The sequence below is a fragment of the Arachis hypogaea genome, chromosome 19, assembly GCF_003086295.3.
Source record: "Arachis hypogaea cultivar Tifrunner chromosome 19, arahy.Tifrunner.gnm2.J5K5, whole genome shotgun sequence".
Taxonomy (NCBI): domain Eukaryota; kingdom Viridiplantae; phylum Streptophyta; class Magnoliopsida; order Fabales; family Fabaceae; genus Arachis; species Arachis hypogaea.
In genome coordinates this window covers 55,305,435-55,321,813 of record NC_092054.1, presented here as the reverse complement: position 1 = coordinate 55,321,813, position 16,379 = coordinate 55,305,435, and the positions used below count along the sequence as shown (strand labels likewise).

Below are 16,379 nucleotides of genomic sequence, written 5' to 3'. Positions count from 1 at the left end.
GCACAAAGCTCGAGAGTTGACTTTGGAAAGAGCAACTGAGCAACATACAAGAAAATACAAAAGAAGATTTTTGATCATTCAGAAGCCAAGGAGAAAAAACCAGAGTTCTTGAGGATTATGTTCTGAGAAGTCATCTCTGAGAGAGTTCATCAGCTTGGACAGTGCTTTCTTTCAAAGAGGCATTCTGCCAGAATGAAGAACTAAATCAGAGTTGTGCAAATCTAGTTCATCACATAGCAAAGAGGTTGTTGAAGAAGTCAATCTTCTTGATGTTTTTATAGATTGTAATTTACTTTTCAATGTTTATCTTTCTATAATTTCTTGAGTGAAAAGGCATATTGAGAGAGCTCAAGTAAAAGCCAATGAGTGAAAGAGGCTGAGTGATACACTTGAGAGAAAAACCTAGAGTCATCTCTGATTTCTTTAGGTAAGTCTGTGTCTTGTATCTTGTACCTGTGAGGTATCCCTTTCTTAGTTGGGTTAGCACTAAGAGTAAAGAGTTAGGTATTAGCATAGCCAATGTCAAGTTAGGTTAGAACTTGAGTGTGAAAGGATTGTGTCAATTCTATGGAATTGGTGTATGTAATACTTTAACTATAGTGGAAATTCCACCACTGTTGTGGTGGAGACTAGACGTAGGTTGCATAGCACAAGGCAACCGAACCAGGATACATGATGGTGTTAGCTTTTCTCTTCTCTTCTTTGTCCTGTTTTCTGATATTCATGAGATAAAATGAAATTGTCTCATAAATTTTTCGCTACTTAGTTCAAACAGATTCAGACAGCAAGTTTGTTTTAAAAGGATTAATTCAGTAACATAAAAGAAGGTCATAGATTCAACCCCCCATTCTCTAAGCCTTCTACAACCTTCAAATTATCAACTTAAAATTTATTTTCAAATAAATACTCTAATTCAATTATTAGAGATAATAAAAATTAATTTCTTTTATAATCATAAAATAAAGTTATAAATCTAATTATTCAACTTAAAGCCTACAAAATCCTTATTATTATTCAATTACTAAACCTTTAAATCATAAATAAGAAATTACTTAATTTATATACAAAGTCTCTTAAAATATAATCTTATTTAAATATAATAAATTATAAGTAATTTATTATTTAATTTTCAAAAATTCGAAGTCTTACACCCCACTTCGAGAAGCTCTCTCTCTTTTAGAATCCAAGGGTGATAGCAGTCCAATCGACACTAGCAATGATCAAGGCTCGGCAATGACGAGAACAACCTAACCCATCCTTCTTCTCCTCCATTGCGTCTTCTTCACCTAAAGCACCACCTCTAATTTTTTCTCACTCTTCCTTTTGCGTCGACAGCAATGGCAGTCCTTAGCCTTTCTGACACCACATCTTTTTTCTCTTTTTCTTTTTCTTTGTCTCGTTCGCAGCCACTTTCGCTTTCTGTTCTTTAATATTCTCTCTCTTTTAGTATGCATTTTGTGTAAATTAGGATTTGTAAGAGAGTAAAAAAGATGTTTAGAATTTGTCACGTAGCAATCTTACTTATCACATCATTCATTTTCCTTAACAAAAAAAATTCTTTTTTTACAGATAGGTAATTTTAGCATGTTTTTAAATTAATTCGGGTGTTCTTATCAATAATAAAAATTAGAATTATTTTTATTAATACCAAAATATTTCGAGAGTATTTTTAGCGGTATCTTATGAGATTCTCATTTTTATAATTTAACATATACTCATCATGACCCATTTAGATGTGAGACTGGGTTAGTATATTAGTCTTTGAGAATTTAAAATGTTTTCTAAAATAAGATAAATTTATTTATAGATTAATTTAACTTAATTTTTAAAGTTTTAAGTACGTATTAAACTGCTTTACGTGTGTATTTTTAAAATTACTTTAAATTGATGACATATCAATTATGAACATAGATAAATTCTTTTGTAACATACTATACTATTCTGTTATGTTTATGTAATTATTAACTTAAAGAATCATTAATTCATCATTTAATTAACAAGGGAACTAATTTCATTTACAACAATAATTTTCAATTAAAAATCAATATGAAAAGTTTAAGGTTTTTTTTCAAAATTAAATTAACACAATCATATTTTGTTTAGAATTTTTTTAATATTTTTAATAATTTTTGTCGACTGATTCAGTGACGAAAAAAGAGTGTAGAAACCACCTGAAACTTAGTTATTAACTTATTATGGTGCTATTGGGATTGACCAATCAAATTGGTAAAAGACATAAATTTGAGGGAACGGAATTCAGTCGATTTTTCTCGATTTGGAGCAATGAACTGGATGTCATGTATGGATAACATGCACGAAGCATGACCGGAATTGCAAGACTTTGGAGGCCAGTTTCATGTTTTCAACCTACCAACACATTTCCACAACCTATCAACTTATATTATTATTATTATTATTATTATTAACCTCCAATCCATAGTTATCAGAACCGGATCGAACCGGTCAATTCAACTAAAAAACTAATAAATCGATAATTTGGTCGGTTTGATTAGTAAATGACCGGTTGAATAATTAAATCGATTAACGGTGATCAAATCTGTTGAAAATTGATCGGTTCGTATTTCAGATTGCACTCAACTCGCGCGGGTCTACGATGTTCCTGCAAAATGCAAACAGGAGGTTCGAACACAGGTTGACAAGGATACAACATCACTCTCTTGTCACTATGCCATCTTGAATCTCAGTATTATATGTGATAAAAATTAAATATATAAAAAATCAAATATGAATTTTTAATTTTTTTTTTATCCTTTTAAGTATGGATTGAGATGGATACCAAACATAACAAGTAACAACACATAATATATAAACATATTGATATATTGATGTTGATTTTGTTATCTTTTGTTTTCTCTCGTTCATTTAAATTGAGAAAGTATTTTGTACTAGTGACTAATTTATTATCTATTTTTGCATCATAAATTATATCTAATAATTGATATTCCATTATCATTAATATATTTTTTAAAAACATGTATTTAATTTTTTATTATATTTTTTTATAATTTTATATTTTATTTTATTATGATCGAATCAACCGGATAAATTAGTGACTTATCAGTTAAACCAGTGACCCAATAACCTAATTATATGACCGAGTCAATTATCGATTCAATTCTGCTACTACTGCATGTCAACTTATTCTTTTGTATGTTTTTTTTTCTTCTATTGTTCTCTTTTCGTTTAAAAGAAAAATGCTAAATAAACACCATAATACCTCAGCTTTTTAGTTTGTACAATAGTTGATAAATAAGTTATTTCAGTGTCCAGAGAAATTCTTCATTTTCGTGATTATTAATTATCATCTCTTTTAAATACTAGAGATGGTTGATTTATGATAAAATTTTATGTTATTTTTAGATATTTTTTATTAAATAAAAAAAAATAAACTATGAATTAGTTACTGTGTATAAAAATATATATTTAATATATTATAAAAAATTATATTATACTGCTATGAACAAATTTTATTATAGGTCTATTGTAAGTTTAATTATTCTACTGTAACAGATTGAATTATTTTGGTGGATAATTTTTAGCTTAAAAATATACAAATTAATATATATAAATATTTAAGAGTTACATAAAACTGGTAATTTAGGTCTGAATGTGAGGTTCAAATTTTTTTTTTGTGATGATGCTGATGTCTCCTCCTATGTGATGGAGCCGTTCGAGTTCTTTGGGTGAGAATAGGGAATGGTACTTGTAAAGGACTCTAATACTTAAGTTAACAAAGATTTTAGGCAGATTTTGTGTAAGCTAGAGTTGAAAAATATAAATGGCAAGAATGTAAATAACTGAAATATAAATGGCAAGAATTAAGGTGAATTAAAACAATAATAAAGTGCAAGAAAAAGAATCAACGTAAATGCATTAATTAAAGGCAATTCTAAAACAAGATAAGAAGATAATGATGGGAAGAACATTGGGGTAGAGAGATGTTGAGTTCTTAGGATCAATAGCTCTCATCTCTACTTCAATCATGCAATCAATGATCTCTTGACAAATCATAAGTAATTGAATTTCAATTCCTTAGTAATTCAATTTCTCTTGACTTGATCAATTGCTTATGGGAAGAGATGAAGCACATTTCTGACTTATCAACACACAATTCTTCAAGATCTAGATAAGATTGATTCAATGTCACATATCAAATCCAAATCCATAATAATGAGAATTGAGAGAAAGAGTTTTCAAGCTTGATTTCATGAATCCACTTTTTCAAGTGATCATAAAACCTAATTTGGATCTAAATGATCTCCTGATAGATTTAGATCCTTTATGAAGAACAAAAATTCTTTCTAAAAAAACAAGTGAAATATGAATTGAAGTTGAAGAATCAATCATATTAATCCATTGAAATTCAACAGAGCTCTTTCCCCCAATAAAGAGAGAATTAGCTACTCATAGCTCAAAAAATTACAAAATGGATATGAAAGAAGTAAAATATACCCCCAATGGAGTGTTCGAAACCCCATTTATACTAGTATCCCTATTCTCAGATTCACATTCAAAATTAAACTCAAATTATAATCCAATGCATTTCCTAACTAACTCTTCCTAATGATATTCCTTCCTCTTTTTGGATCTGAACCTTGTGAGTTATTGTATTGATGGTTGTAGTCTTAATTAGTTAGGCGTGATGAGCATTAGATATGATTTGAAATTCACATGCTTGAGAGTGCATGATTTCGCATGTTAGATGCTAATTTAAAAGCCAAATTGAAGCTCAAAATCTTGCTCCAAATATGGCATCTAGCACGCCAATTTCATTGCCTTGGATTAGCCTTGAAGCTCAAAGGCGTTTGTGGAGGGAGACGCTTCACAAAGTGCTGTTGGAGATGCCACTTTGTTGCTTCAATTTGGCTTCTAGGGAGTGGCATTGGAGATGCCAAATTGGTTAAGAAGGACGGCGTTTAGGATACCACATTATTGCAAAAATTTGGCCTCTAGGAAATGGCTTTAGAGACGCCAATTGGGTGAAGGTGGAGACGCCACTTTGAAAGTCCCTAGGAGTGAGAGGATTGGTGTTGGAGATGCCAGTTTGGAGCTCCAATTTAAGCCCCTGGAGCTTGCATCACTTGACTTGTTTAACTCCCAAAAGAGGCTTAGCAAAACTCCATCTTGTCTCTAGAAATGTTGCTCAAGAAGTGTTGCTTGAGTACTTCTTCTATTAGTGCTTTTGTTGTTTCTTTTTCTAACATTTCCTACAAAAATTCATAAACTTTAAGCAACAAAGAAGTATTCAAATTAAACACTAAAACACTGAGCATAATTCATTGACTTTCTATATAAAATAACATAGAAAAATAACTTATGATGCACATGCATCAAGCTTCCTTGATCTACTAGGATTTTGTGAAGTTTTGCATTGGCTAAGATCATTGTTAACACAATTGGATCATCAGCATCCTCCTTTGTAAAAGCTATCGTGTAGGTCAGGTGTTTTCTCATCTTCTCCGACCTGGTAGATTTCCTTCAAATGTCATTTGCGAGAGGACTTTGTGAAGCCACTAACGATCGTGTGGATGTGTCTTTCGGGGATCCTTTGTGGTCGTTTTCGCTTTCCTCTGTCTTCCTCTTCTCTTTTTCTCTTACTGGTTTCATCTGACTTCCCAGCATGATATTTATCCAACCGCCCTTCTTAGGCCAGCTCTTCAATTACATTCTTCAAATCGTAGAAATCATTTGTGGAATTGCCGTAAATTTTGTGGTATTAACAATATTTTGACTGATTCCCACTTTCTTGCTTCGAATGGCCCTAGGAGGTGATATTTTCTCAGTGTGGCATATTTTTCTATAAACATCAACCAAGGAGACTCGTAGCAGAGTATAGGAATGGTATCTTCGAGGCATGTCCAAGTTGTACTGTTCGTTCTTCTTTGATTTTTTTTCTTTTCCTTTAGACTGATGTTGATTGCTTTGTCCTGATGTAGGCTTCCTCGGCTGTGTAGTTTTCTCCATGTTGATGTACTTTTCAGCTCATTCTTGGACCTTGTACAATGAGATCGAATTCTTTTTTTTATATGGATTATGAGAAAGGACCTCCCCTAAGGCCAATGACGAGCTCCATGATAGCTGCTTCAGTGGACAAGCTTTGAATTTCCAAACATGCCTTGTTGAACCTTTTCATGTACGTCCTAAGGGACTCCCTGACCTCTTGTTTGACACCCAAGAGGCTTGGAAGATGCTTGGCTTTATCCTCTTGGATGGAAAATCGGATGAGGAAGTTTCTTGCCAAGTCATTAAAATAGGTGACCGAACCTGGGAGGGAACTGTCGAACCACTTCAATGCTGCCTTAGTTAAGGTAGTCGAGAATTCTTTGCACCAAATTGCATCTGAGACATCAGCCAAATACATTCAACTTTTAAAATTGCTCAGGTGATGATGGGGTCGGTTGTGCCATCGTAGAGGTCGATGTCCGGGCTCTTGAAATTTCTGGGAACTTCTGCTCGCATGAATTCTTTTGAGAATGGATCTTCATTCCCCAAGGGTGTAGTTACTTGCTCAGCCCGAGATCTCCTACCTTTGAGGTCGAATTCCAATTTTGCCAATTTATCTTCCAACTCTCTACGTTGTCTTACTTCTCGTTGTAGCTTTAGCTCAACCTCGAGCTACTCCAACCGAACTTGATGTCCATGGACTAATCCCATTAACTTTGTTGTGTCTCTATCTCCTGAACCCCCAGATCTATAGTCTTCGGATCCCAATCTTCGTCCTCTTTGTTAGTTTCCGTCTCTTCCTTCGTCAGTCTTTCTATTTCGCTGTCTAGGTGTTCTAATTCGGATGTTGTATGTCTGTCTCCTAGGTAATTATTTGCCATGGTTGGATGTTGAACTCTAGGTCCCCGACAATGACATTAATATTTCGAAGATTACCTGAAATTGGTGCTTTGGGCCTGAACGTAAGGTCCAAGCTCCTTTTTAATGATGTTGACGTCTCCTCCTATGTGATGGAGTCGTCCGAGTTCTTTGGGTGAAAACAGGGGTGGTACTTACAAGGGACTCCAATGCTTAAGTTAGTAAAATTTTAAGCAGGTTTTGTGTAGGATGGAGTTGAAAAATACTTGAATTTGGTATGATATTTATAGTTGGAAAAATAAGTAATATTTCTGTAACTTATCCACATATCATAGTGGGTAGTTATTCTCCTCTTTTATCTAAGGATTGTTGAGATCTCATATTTTGATATATGAGCATGTTTGTAGGTGTAGTTAAGATTCTCCAAACCAAGTCGTACAAAGGAGGTCAGACGTATAGAGAGAGTGCCTTAGTTATTTTGGGTTTGACTTTGAGTTGTAGGTTAGAGTATAAACAATAGATATATACATATGTATAATGACGGTTATTTTAGCATTTTTATTTTACTAATTAGACAATTTATTTATTTATTTTATATAAATAATTGAGATTTAAAAAATAACATGTTAATCAAATTAAGTTACATATTTCTTTTTAATTTTCAAATGGACTATGTATGTTTTTTTAATAAAAAAAAAAGCTACTCATTTATTGAACTCTAATGACACATTATTTTCTAAGGAAGGTTGCTGTATTAGTATTTGCAAAAAATTTGTATTAAAATAAACTAAATAAGTTTATATTCTTTCATACATGCATTTTTCTTTTTTGCTTTCATTCTTGTGAAAAGGAAATTTAGGTATTAGTACCTATAAATTTGAAACGTGTATATTTTGTTCCTTTATTAAACTTGCTTTTGTCAAATACTATGTAACATACAGATTAAACGTTGACGTAACTAAGTCTAAGATATGACATGCTAAATAGTAAATAACACAGACGAGGCATTTTTTTTCATTGCTTATCATCACATTCTTTATCTATACCATTATATTAATTTACTTAAATAATATTTTCTTTACTCTCTAATGAAAGAGTAGTATTAAACTATTAACAAAAGCAAGGCGGTGAGAAGCCCACTTGGAGTTTTGATATCTTGTCGCACAAATTATTCAAATTTCAAATGAAAAAAGAAAAAGAAAAGCAAAGAACAGACAAAAAAAGTTGCAAAGACACAACAAAAGCAATATAAGGCACCCTTTCTCACAGCATAATTCATGGGTAAATAAGAGCAAAGTTTTCCATCATAATGGTGACATTTGACTGCAATTTCCTTTCATTTTGTCCTTTTGTACTGAAATTAAAATGCTTTGATCAAATAAATGATAAATCCAAGCTGCTCCCTATAAAATGTAAAATTGCGTTTTGTTGAGGATACAAAATCTAATCCACGATCTTTATTGATTGATTATTCATTTAGAAAAAGTCTATAAAATCAACAGTTTTATTAAAATTTGATCAATACTTAATTAATAAAAAAAACATTTATATATTATTAAATATAATTTTTTACTATTAAAAATACTAATAATAATTAATTAATAATTATAAATTACAAAATTTGCTAACTTCTTAATACTTCTCATTCATTTATTCTTTGCGTAATTTCATGTAATTTAATGAGTACAAATAACAACAACAGAAAAGGTAACATCCTTATGCACCGGATTTTAACGGCAACAGTGTGTCATATCCGCAAGTACATGATAATGATCATTCATTAGAGCTGAGACTTGACTTCCACATTTTATTCTAGTTTTTCTAATATTTTGTTTCCAACAAATTCCTCTTCACATGACAACACTATATTCAAATGTTTTACTTCATACTCTAACTTAGACTTATATTATGCCTGCATAGCATTACTTATTTAGAAAAAGAAGTAAACTAGTTATATTCTAAAACAAGCTGTAGTTTTTTTACAGTTTAACCCTTTTTTATCCTAAAATAATTAAGCAGAGCAGAATCTTAAAGATGTTCATGGCAAAACATAGCAGTCTAATAAAGGAAAATTGAAGGATTTGAAGCCACATAATTTAGAAGATGAAAGAGGACATTTACATTCAAAATTATTATATTTATATACTATACTACTACTACCAAAAAAAAGGGTGAAGACTGAAGAGACAGCATCAAACTCCTCTCATTCATTATTAGGAGGTAGTTTGAGTTGCAGATCTCAATCCTTTCCTTTCTCACTTTCATGTTATCTTTACATGAGAGGCCAAAAACAGAAAACCTAGATTCTCAATTCATAGTTTCATACTTAGAGCCTCACCCAGATTCCGCTACCCGAAGGGCTAAAAAAAAAAAAAAAGAGAAGGGGGGGGGGGGGGGGGGATCAAAATCTACAAGCATCACTCGAATTTACAAGAAGGTGATCTGTTTCCTCTGCCTCCAGTAGTACTACTAGTAGACTTTATTCATTCACAACTACCACATAGCGAGAAACATTATAGATTTAGGGACCAAAATTAGCTATACTTGCTATTATAACAAGGAGCTTATTATATGTATTATGTGACTTCTTCTTCTTCCGTTGCATTAACTCAAAAAATCTTACACTCAAGTTAGTTCAGCTGCCTCACTCTCACCTCCCCTCAAGATCCATGAGTGCCCTGCATGTACGAAAAATCAAAACAAAAGTTAACACCAAAATCAAACCCGTAATAAAAGGCATAATATCACTATATATTCCAAAGTGTATATGATATATAAGATAAATTAGATCTCACATCCCTGTACCGAAGAGAACAAAACTAGTGGGATTTTCGAAGAAACAAAAAGTTAAAAGACTCACTCAAGGCTTGTTCGGCGGAGATCCTCCTAGAAGGGTCCTTACATATCATCTTCCGCAACAAATCCTTGGCGGCCGGCGACACATTCCGGAAGAGCCTCGGCGGAAACCTCAAGTTCCCTCGAAGAACAGACTCGAAAATCTCGACGGCGGAATCACCGTAAAACGGCGGCGCACCGGCCAACATCATGTAAAGTATAACTCCACAGCTCCACACATCAACTTTCTCATCATACTCCCTCCCCATCAATACTTCCGGCGCCACGTAATACGGCGTCCCCACCACACCGCTCATCAGACCCCCGCCATCGCCGGCGAACCACTCGGCGGAGCCAAAGTCGGCGAGCTTCAAGATGTCTCTGGAATCAAAGAGAATATTCTCGGGCTTCAAGTCGCGATGCGCGATGCCGCTGCGGTGGCAGTGAGAAACGGCTTCTAGAAGCTGCGTGATGACGTGGCAGGCGTTGGGGAATGGAGTGACAGTTGAGGCAGTTAGGCGGTCGAGGAGGGTGAGGGGAAGGCAGAGGTCGAGGATGAGAGAGAGAGAGCGGTCGTCTTCGAAGGCGTTGTGGATAGTGAGGATGTTAGGGTGAGGGGTTAGGAGTGACATCAGCTTCGGTTCGTTCAGTATACACTGCTGGTCCGTTTCGTCTGCTAGGATTGATTTGTCGATTACTTTGCAGGCGTATACTTCTCCTGAAACGACGTCGTAGCACCGGTATATTGTGCCGAAACGCCCTCTCCCTATTTCTTCGCTTATCTCGTATTGCCCCTTCAGCGATGAACACATACTTTCTTTCTTTCTTTTCTGGGTGGTTCTGTTTTGTGTGAGGTTTGGCCAGACCTTGTTGAGCTTCTTCCGCTTTTATAGAGAGAAACTAACTCATGAAAGAGACTACTTTTATTTTTTTAGTTTTTTATGTGGAAATATAAAAATCAGTCATTAAATTATTTATTTTATACATATATAAATAATATAGGTGTTTTAAATATTTTAACTTTTTCAAATCAAATAGAATTAACAAGAAGAAAACAAATTTTAACCAACCTACCCTGCCTGCTTCATGAGTTAGATTTTTTTTTTTTTTATATTGTGGTTTGTTTGCTAAATCATTATGTGTGTAAAGAGTTCAAAATTTATTAAGTCTAAAAAATCTTGTTTTTCTTTTATTAAATCTAAAAGTTAATTATAATTTTTTAAATATTCAGAAAAAAAATAATATGAGAAATATTATATATAACTTATATTTCTGTATTAAAACAAAAAATGTTATTTTCATATTAAAAAAGATCGTCATCATGAATTATAAATATTAATGTTTTTTATTTTTTATATTTTTAATATATATTTTATATTTCAATATATAAATAATTAATTGGTGGTTTGGTAACTATTTTTTTCTGTACATACTTAATATATATGGTTCATTAGATAATAGGTTTGTATAATTCTTTTCTCGTTGTAAATATTATTTATTTGTTCGTTGTAATTCGCATTAAATTTATATTTAAATACTGACATGATGTTATGACACATGTTAATAATGTTTAACTAATTACTAATATGTACTAAAACCAAATATTTTAAAACTTACGAAGAATAAAAAAATTAAAACTGTTAGAAATAGGAGACTGAGAGAATAATCTGAAAAGTGTATTATTGAGATGTGTTCAAAGGTACAATATATAATGGGTATTTATAGGTGTTAAATGAATCAGAATAATAAAGATATAGAATTCTATAATTAATATACAGATATACTATATAAATATAGACGATACTAATTGGTCTAAATTGATGCTAATGATTCTCTAACATCTCCCCTCAAACTCAAGTGGGAGCTAAGGATACCAACTTGAGTTTGGATAACAAAGTCCAGAAACAAGTCAGGTAATGAGCTTTCGTGAAGATATCAGCAGTCTGATCTAGTGTTCCAACTGCAATGAGATGAACAGCATCAATAAGGATACGTTGCCGAACAAAGTGACAATCAATCTCAATGTGTTTGATGCGTTCATGAAACACATCATTATGGGCGATCTGAATAGCACTGCGGTTATCACAAAAAACATCAGTAGGGGACGATAGAGGAGCACCAAGATCTTCGAGAAGCCAATGAACCGAGATAACTTCAGCAGTGGTGTCAGTGAAGGCATGGTATTCAGCTTCTATGCTTGAGCGAGCAGTGAACGTTTGCTTCTTAGCACGCCAAGAAATGAGAGCGTCGCCAAGAAACAAATAGTAACCAGTAGTAGAACGACGATTGATAAACCCCAATTTTGTGGTTTATCTTGGGCTTAATTTGGGGGATTTTATCACATTTTCTCACATTTATTCAATGAAATAGCATGGTTTTGCAATTCTCTCTTGATTTGTGAATGTGAAAACATATTTTTTAGGCCCTAAAATTGGTGATTTTAATTCACTTTAATTCCATTTGATGCCTTGATATACTTGTTGGGTAATTTCAGGTTCATAAGGCAAGTATTAGATGGAAGAAGTGAGGAGAAAAGCATGCAAAGTGGGAGAACTCATGAAGAAATGAAGGAACCGTAAAGCTGTCAAGTCTGACCTCTTTGCACTCAATCGATCATAACTTGAGCTACATAGGTCCAAATGAGGCGGTTCTAGTTGCGTTGGAAAGCTAACATCCGGGGCTTCGAAATGATATAAAATTTGCCATATGTTACTTCGCGTATAGGGGCGCTCACGTGCCATGTACATATGCGCGCCGATGCTGCTCGTGGCCCACTAAAGTAAAATCGCCCCCAGCGTTTTCTGAAACACTTTGGGCCCAACCCAACTCATTTTTTATACTATTTCATGAAGAATTCAAATTTGGGTAAGGGGATTTACCCTTTCTGTCGGTGGTAGCAAAAACATCTGGCTTTTCCATGATAGTGGTCACAAAGATCAAAGAGAGGAGAGAAAACAGAAATTTCGGAGAAGAAAATGAGAAATCGGAGTGCAAAATCGGAAAGAGCTCACCAAAAAATCTTAGGGAGGGTCCCGATTGTCTGCCACGTCGGCAATGACGTCAGCGCCACGTCAGCGAGACAATGACACATGGCAGCACCTGAGTGGACGAGAGAGACACGCTAGCAGTGAGGTGGAGGTGCGGGTCAGGTCGGGTCGTGCGCGGGTCGTGGATACCAGGGATGGCTTCGTTGCGACACGTGGTTGCACCAGGAGAGTGCGATCAGCACCAAGATCAACGGCTGCTGAAGCTTCTGGAATGAAACAATGGAGGTGGACAACGAACTTCCGGCGGCGCGTGACGGCGCGTCCGGGGCTGCTGACGGCGATTTCGGTGGCGTTTGAAAGATGACGAAACGAAGCACACGATGATGCCGGAGGTAACGAACCAAAGCGTCGAAAACAGATCGAAAAACGAAGGCAAATAGGCACTGTCGGAAGAGAAAAACAAGGAGGCTAGGAACAGAATTTCATTGAAAAAGAAAAAAAAAACTTTAGGCTCTTGATACCATGTTAAAAACAAGAGACTGAGAGAGTAATCTGAAAAGTGTATTATTGAGATGTGTTCAAAGGTACAATATATAAAGAGTATTTATAGGTGATAAATGAATCAGAATAATAAAGACATAGAATCTTATAATTAATATACAAATATATTATATAAATATAGACGATACTAATTAGTCTAAATTGATGCTAATGATTCTCTAACAAAAACAATTATATTATATATAGAATAAAAAATAATTATTAAATTAGTTATATATAATATATATTAAAAATAAATTAAATAATAATATATTTTTATATAAATATATAACAGTTAATTAGTGATTTTTTTGTATATATAACATTTTTAACAAAAAAAAAAAACACTGAAACCAAAATGAGTGCATTTTTTTGTACGGAACAAAAATTATAATCTTAATAAAAATAAATAATCACTCTGCGGAAAGATAATCAAGCGCTAATTATTTTTCATTTAGGTTCATTTTTTTTCTCTTTCCTATATTATAATTAGGGTAAAGTATTAAATTGGTCCCTAGGTTTAGGCGTAATTCTGTTTTGGTCCTTAAGGTTTGAAGTGTTCTATTTGAATCCAAAAAAGTTTCATTTAGCATTAATTTAGTCCCACAGTGAGGTCAAAATTAAATAATTAACAAAATGTCCTACATAACAACAGTACAAGAACAAAATCGATAATTTGGAGAACAAGTACAAGCTCCAGAGGCATAAAATCAACCATTGATACATCAATATATTTATTTATTATTTTTTTATAATATAAATAAAATATTTTCTATAAAACTAAAGAAAATGATAAATAAATGTATTGATGCATCAATGGTTGATTTTGTGCCTCTGGAGCTTGTACTTGTTCTCCAGATTATCGATTTTGTTCTTAAACTGTTGTTATGTAGGACATTTTGTTAATTATTTCATTTTGACCTCACTGTGGGACTAAATTGATGCTAAATGAAACTTTTTTAGATTCAAATAGAACACTTTAAACTTTAAGAACCAAAACAGAATTACGCCCAAACCTAGGGGACCAATTTAATACTTTACTCTTATAATTATATTCTTTCATATTATCTTAGTATCTAGTCACCCAAAAACCAAAATATCATCTTGATATTTCTTTTTTTTTTACATTAATTATTTAAGGCTCATCCTTAATATATTCCTTATGAAATAAGAAGTAATGTACACTTATTAAATAAATAAATGTTAACCCTTCATTTATTAAATTTATATAAATAATTTAAATTTAGAGTTTAAATTTAGAATTTAAATATAGAGAGTCAGAATTTAGAGTTTAAACTTTAACATTATTTAAAATTTAGAATTAATGCTTAAGATTTAAAATTAAGAATTTAAATTTTAAAATTCAAAAAACGATGCATACACTCTTTATTTTTTCCAAAATACATTAGCATTTGCCATTATTTAACCACAAAACAATTTAACATTAATTTGAGAAAATTTTTAAGTTATTACATTGCTATGATTTTATTAGATAAGCAAGCAATAAAAGTTATTAGATTCTAGAGGATATGTTTCCTAAATAATTAAGAGTGAGTAATACATATTTTTACTTTATCAACCAAAAATATAAAATAAAATAACACGGTTTTTGCATATAATGAAACTAACTAACAATTTATTATTCATGAAAAAGTTGGAGGAGATATTTTAACATGGGAAATTTTTTTATACCTATAAAAATTGTGTCTAATTAATTTACCTAAAGGTAGAGATAGAATAAGATAGAACTCAGTTTTTCTGTAAATTATGAGTAAAATTTAGACACCATAAAAAATACCTTCTAACATATGCTTTTAGCTTATTTTTAATGATGCATTATTTTAATTAGTTTAATTTTCCTAATTCAGTCATACTCTTATACAGTATAGTCACCAAAAATAAATACTCTTATACTTATACAGTATAATTTTTCTTTTTAAATTATATGCCTTAACAAAAGTTTTTTTAGGAAACTTTGTGGAAATGCTAGTATAGTAGTATGGAAAAAAAAAAGGTTTGTCCTGTGGAATATTGTGTTTTCACTTTTCATCAAATGGAAATGGGTGAGAAAGAGACACAATATGCTGAGTTATGGAAGCAAGGAATAACCAAAGGAATATTCGTTCGGTGGATACCACTCTTCAAAACGCACCACGTTTCCGAAAACCTTATAGAGACTCTGTTCGGCTTCTGTTACAAAAAATTGACTGCTTTTCCTTCTCTTTCTTTCTCTTCAGGTTGTACAATTCGTATTTCTATGAATTGAGTTGTTTGCATCAACGTACAGTTCAATCTCAATACCCAAATAAATAATAATAATAATAATAATAATAATAATAAATAAATAAATAAATAAATAAATAAAGTTCCTTGTGGGTACTATTATTTGATCTTTGATGGTGCTAATAAAATATTGGAGATTGTTAGAAAGCTAAAGGATCGATACTTTCGAAGCTTTCATGTCTTATAATTTTTGTTTTTTTAGAGATTATATATATATTTTTATATTTACCTGACTTTGGAGTCTTATGTTGATTCATATTTCTTTCTTTAAATAATTTCTACGAGTGATGTTTTAGTTTTACTACTTTCGATTAGAAATGATATTTATGTTAATTTTTTAAAGCCACTACCAAAAAAAAAAAGGTTTATAGTCACGGTGAGTTAGTAAAAAGGTGATCATAGGTCTATAATCACGATTTTTGCCTTTTGGTCACCGTTATTTTATCATGACCTATTTTATCGTGGCTCATTCATTTTTAGTATTAGATATTAAATAAATAAAATTTTATACCACATATAGTTAACAAAATTATACCAAATTATAATTATACCAAATTATAATTAACAAACAAAATTAAATTGGCTTGATGTTTATTCCCTTCATTTTATGCAATAATATATATAAAAAGAAAATAAGTGAAAAATCAAGATTCTTCTTCAATGGTTTAGTTTTTTTTTCTCAGTTATTTAACCACCATTTAACTTTTAAGAAAAATATAAAAAAATTATCAAAATTTATTATTTTTAGTCATTAATTTAATTTTTTAATTTAATAATCTAATAACATATTTTAGCCTATATTTTTAAATATATAATTAATTGTTAATAAAAAATAATAAATTTTGATACTTTTTTAACATTTTTTAATTTTTAAAGGAGAATTTTTTTGTGTCTTTTTCTGAGAAACTGGAT

General features: G+C 32.0%; 1 protein-coding gene across 1 annotated transcript; it reads right to left on the bottom strand.

Moving 5' to 3' along the window:
* Positions 1 to 8,917: 8,917 nt before the first annotated feature.
* Positions 8,918 to 10,774, bottom strand: LOC112776736 (phosphoenolpyruvate carboxylase kinase 1). Its single transcript, XM_025820970.3, has 2 exons — positions 9,683 to 10,774; positions 8,918 to 9,500 (listed from the first exon to the last, which is right to left on the bottom strand). Exons 1-2 carry the CDS (start codon positions 10,467 to 10,469, stop codon positions 9,448 to 9,450), a joined length of 840 nt encoding a protein of 279 aa, XP_025676755.1. The 5' UTR covers positions 10,470 to 10,774; the 3' UTR covers positions 8,918 to 9,447.
* Between the last annotated feature and the right edge of the window lie 5,605 nt (positions 10,775 to 16,379).

Excerpts from the sequence above, each read along its gene's own strand:
- LOC112776736 (XM_025820970.3), bottom strand. The coding sequence starts at position 10,469 with ATGTGTTCATCGCTGAAGGGGCAATACGAGATAAGCGAAGAAATAGGG. Across the intron at positions 9,501-9,682 it reads CTCCGCCGAACAAGCCTTGA|GGCACTCATGGATCTTGAGG; the intron begins GTGAGTCTTTTA and ends TCGTACATGCAG.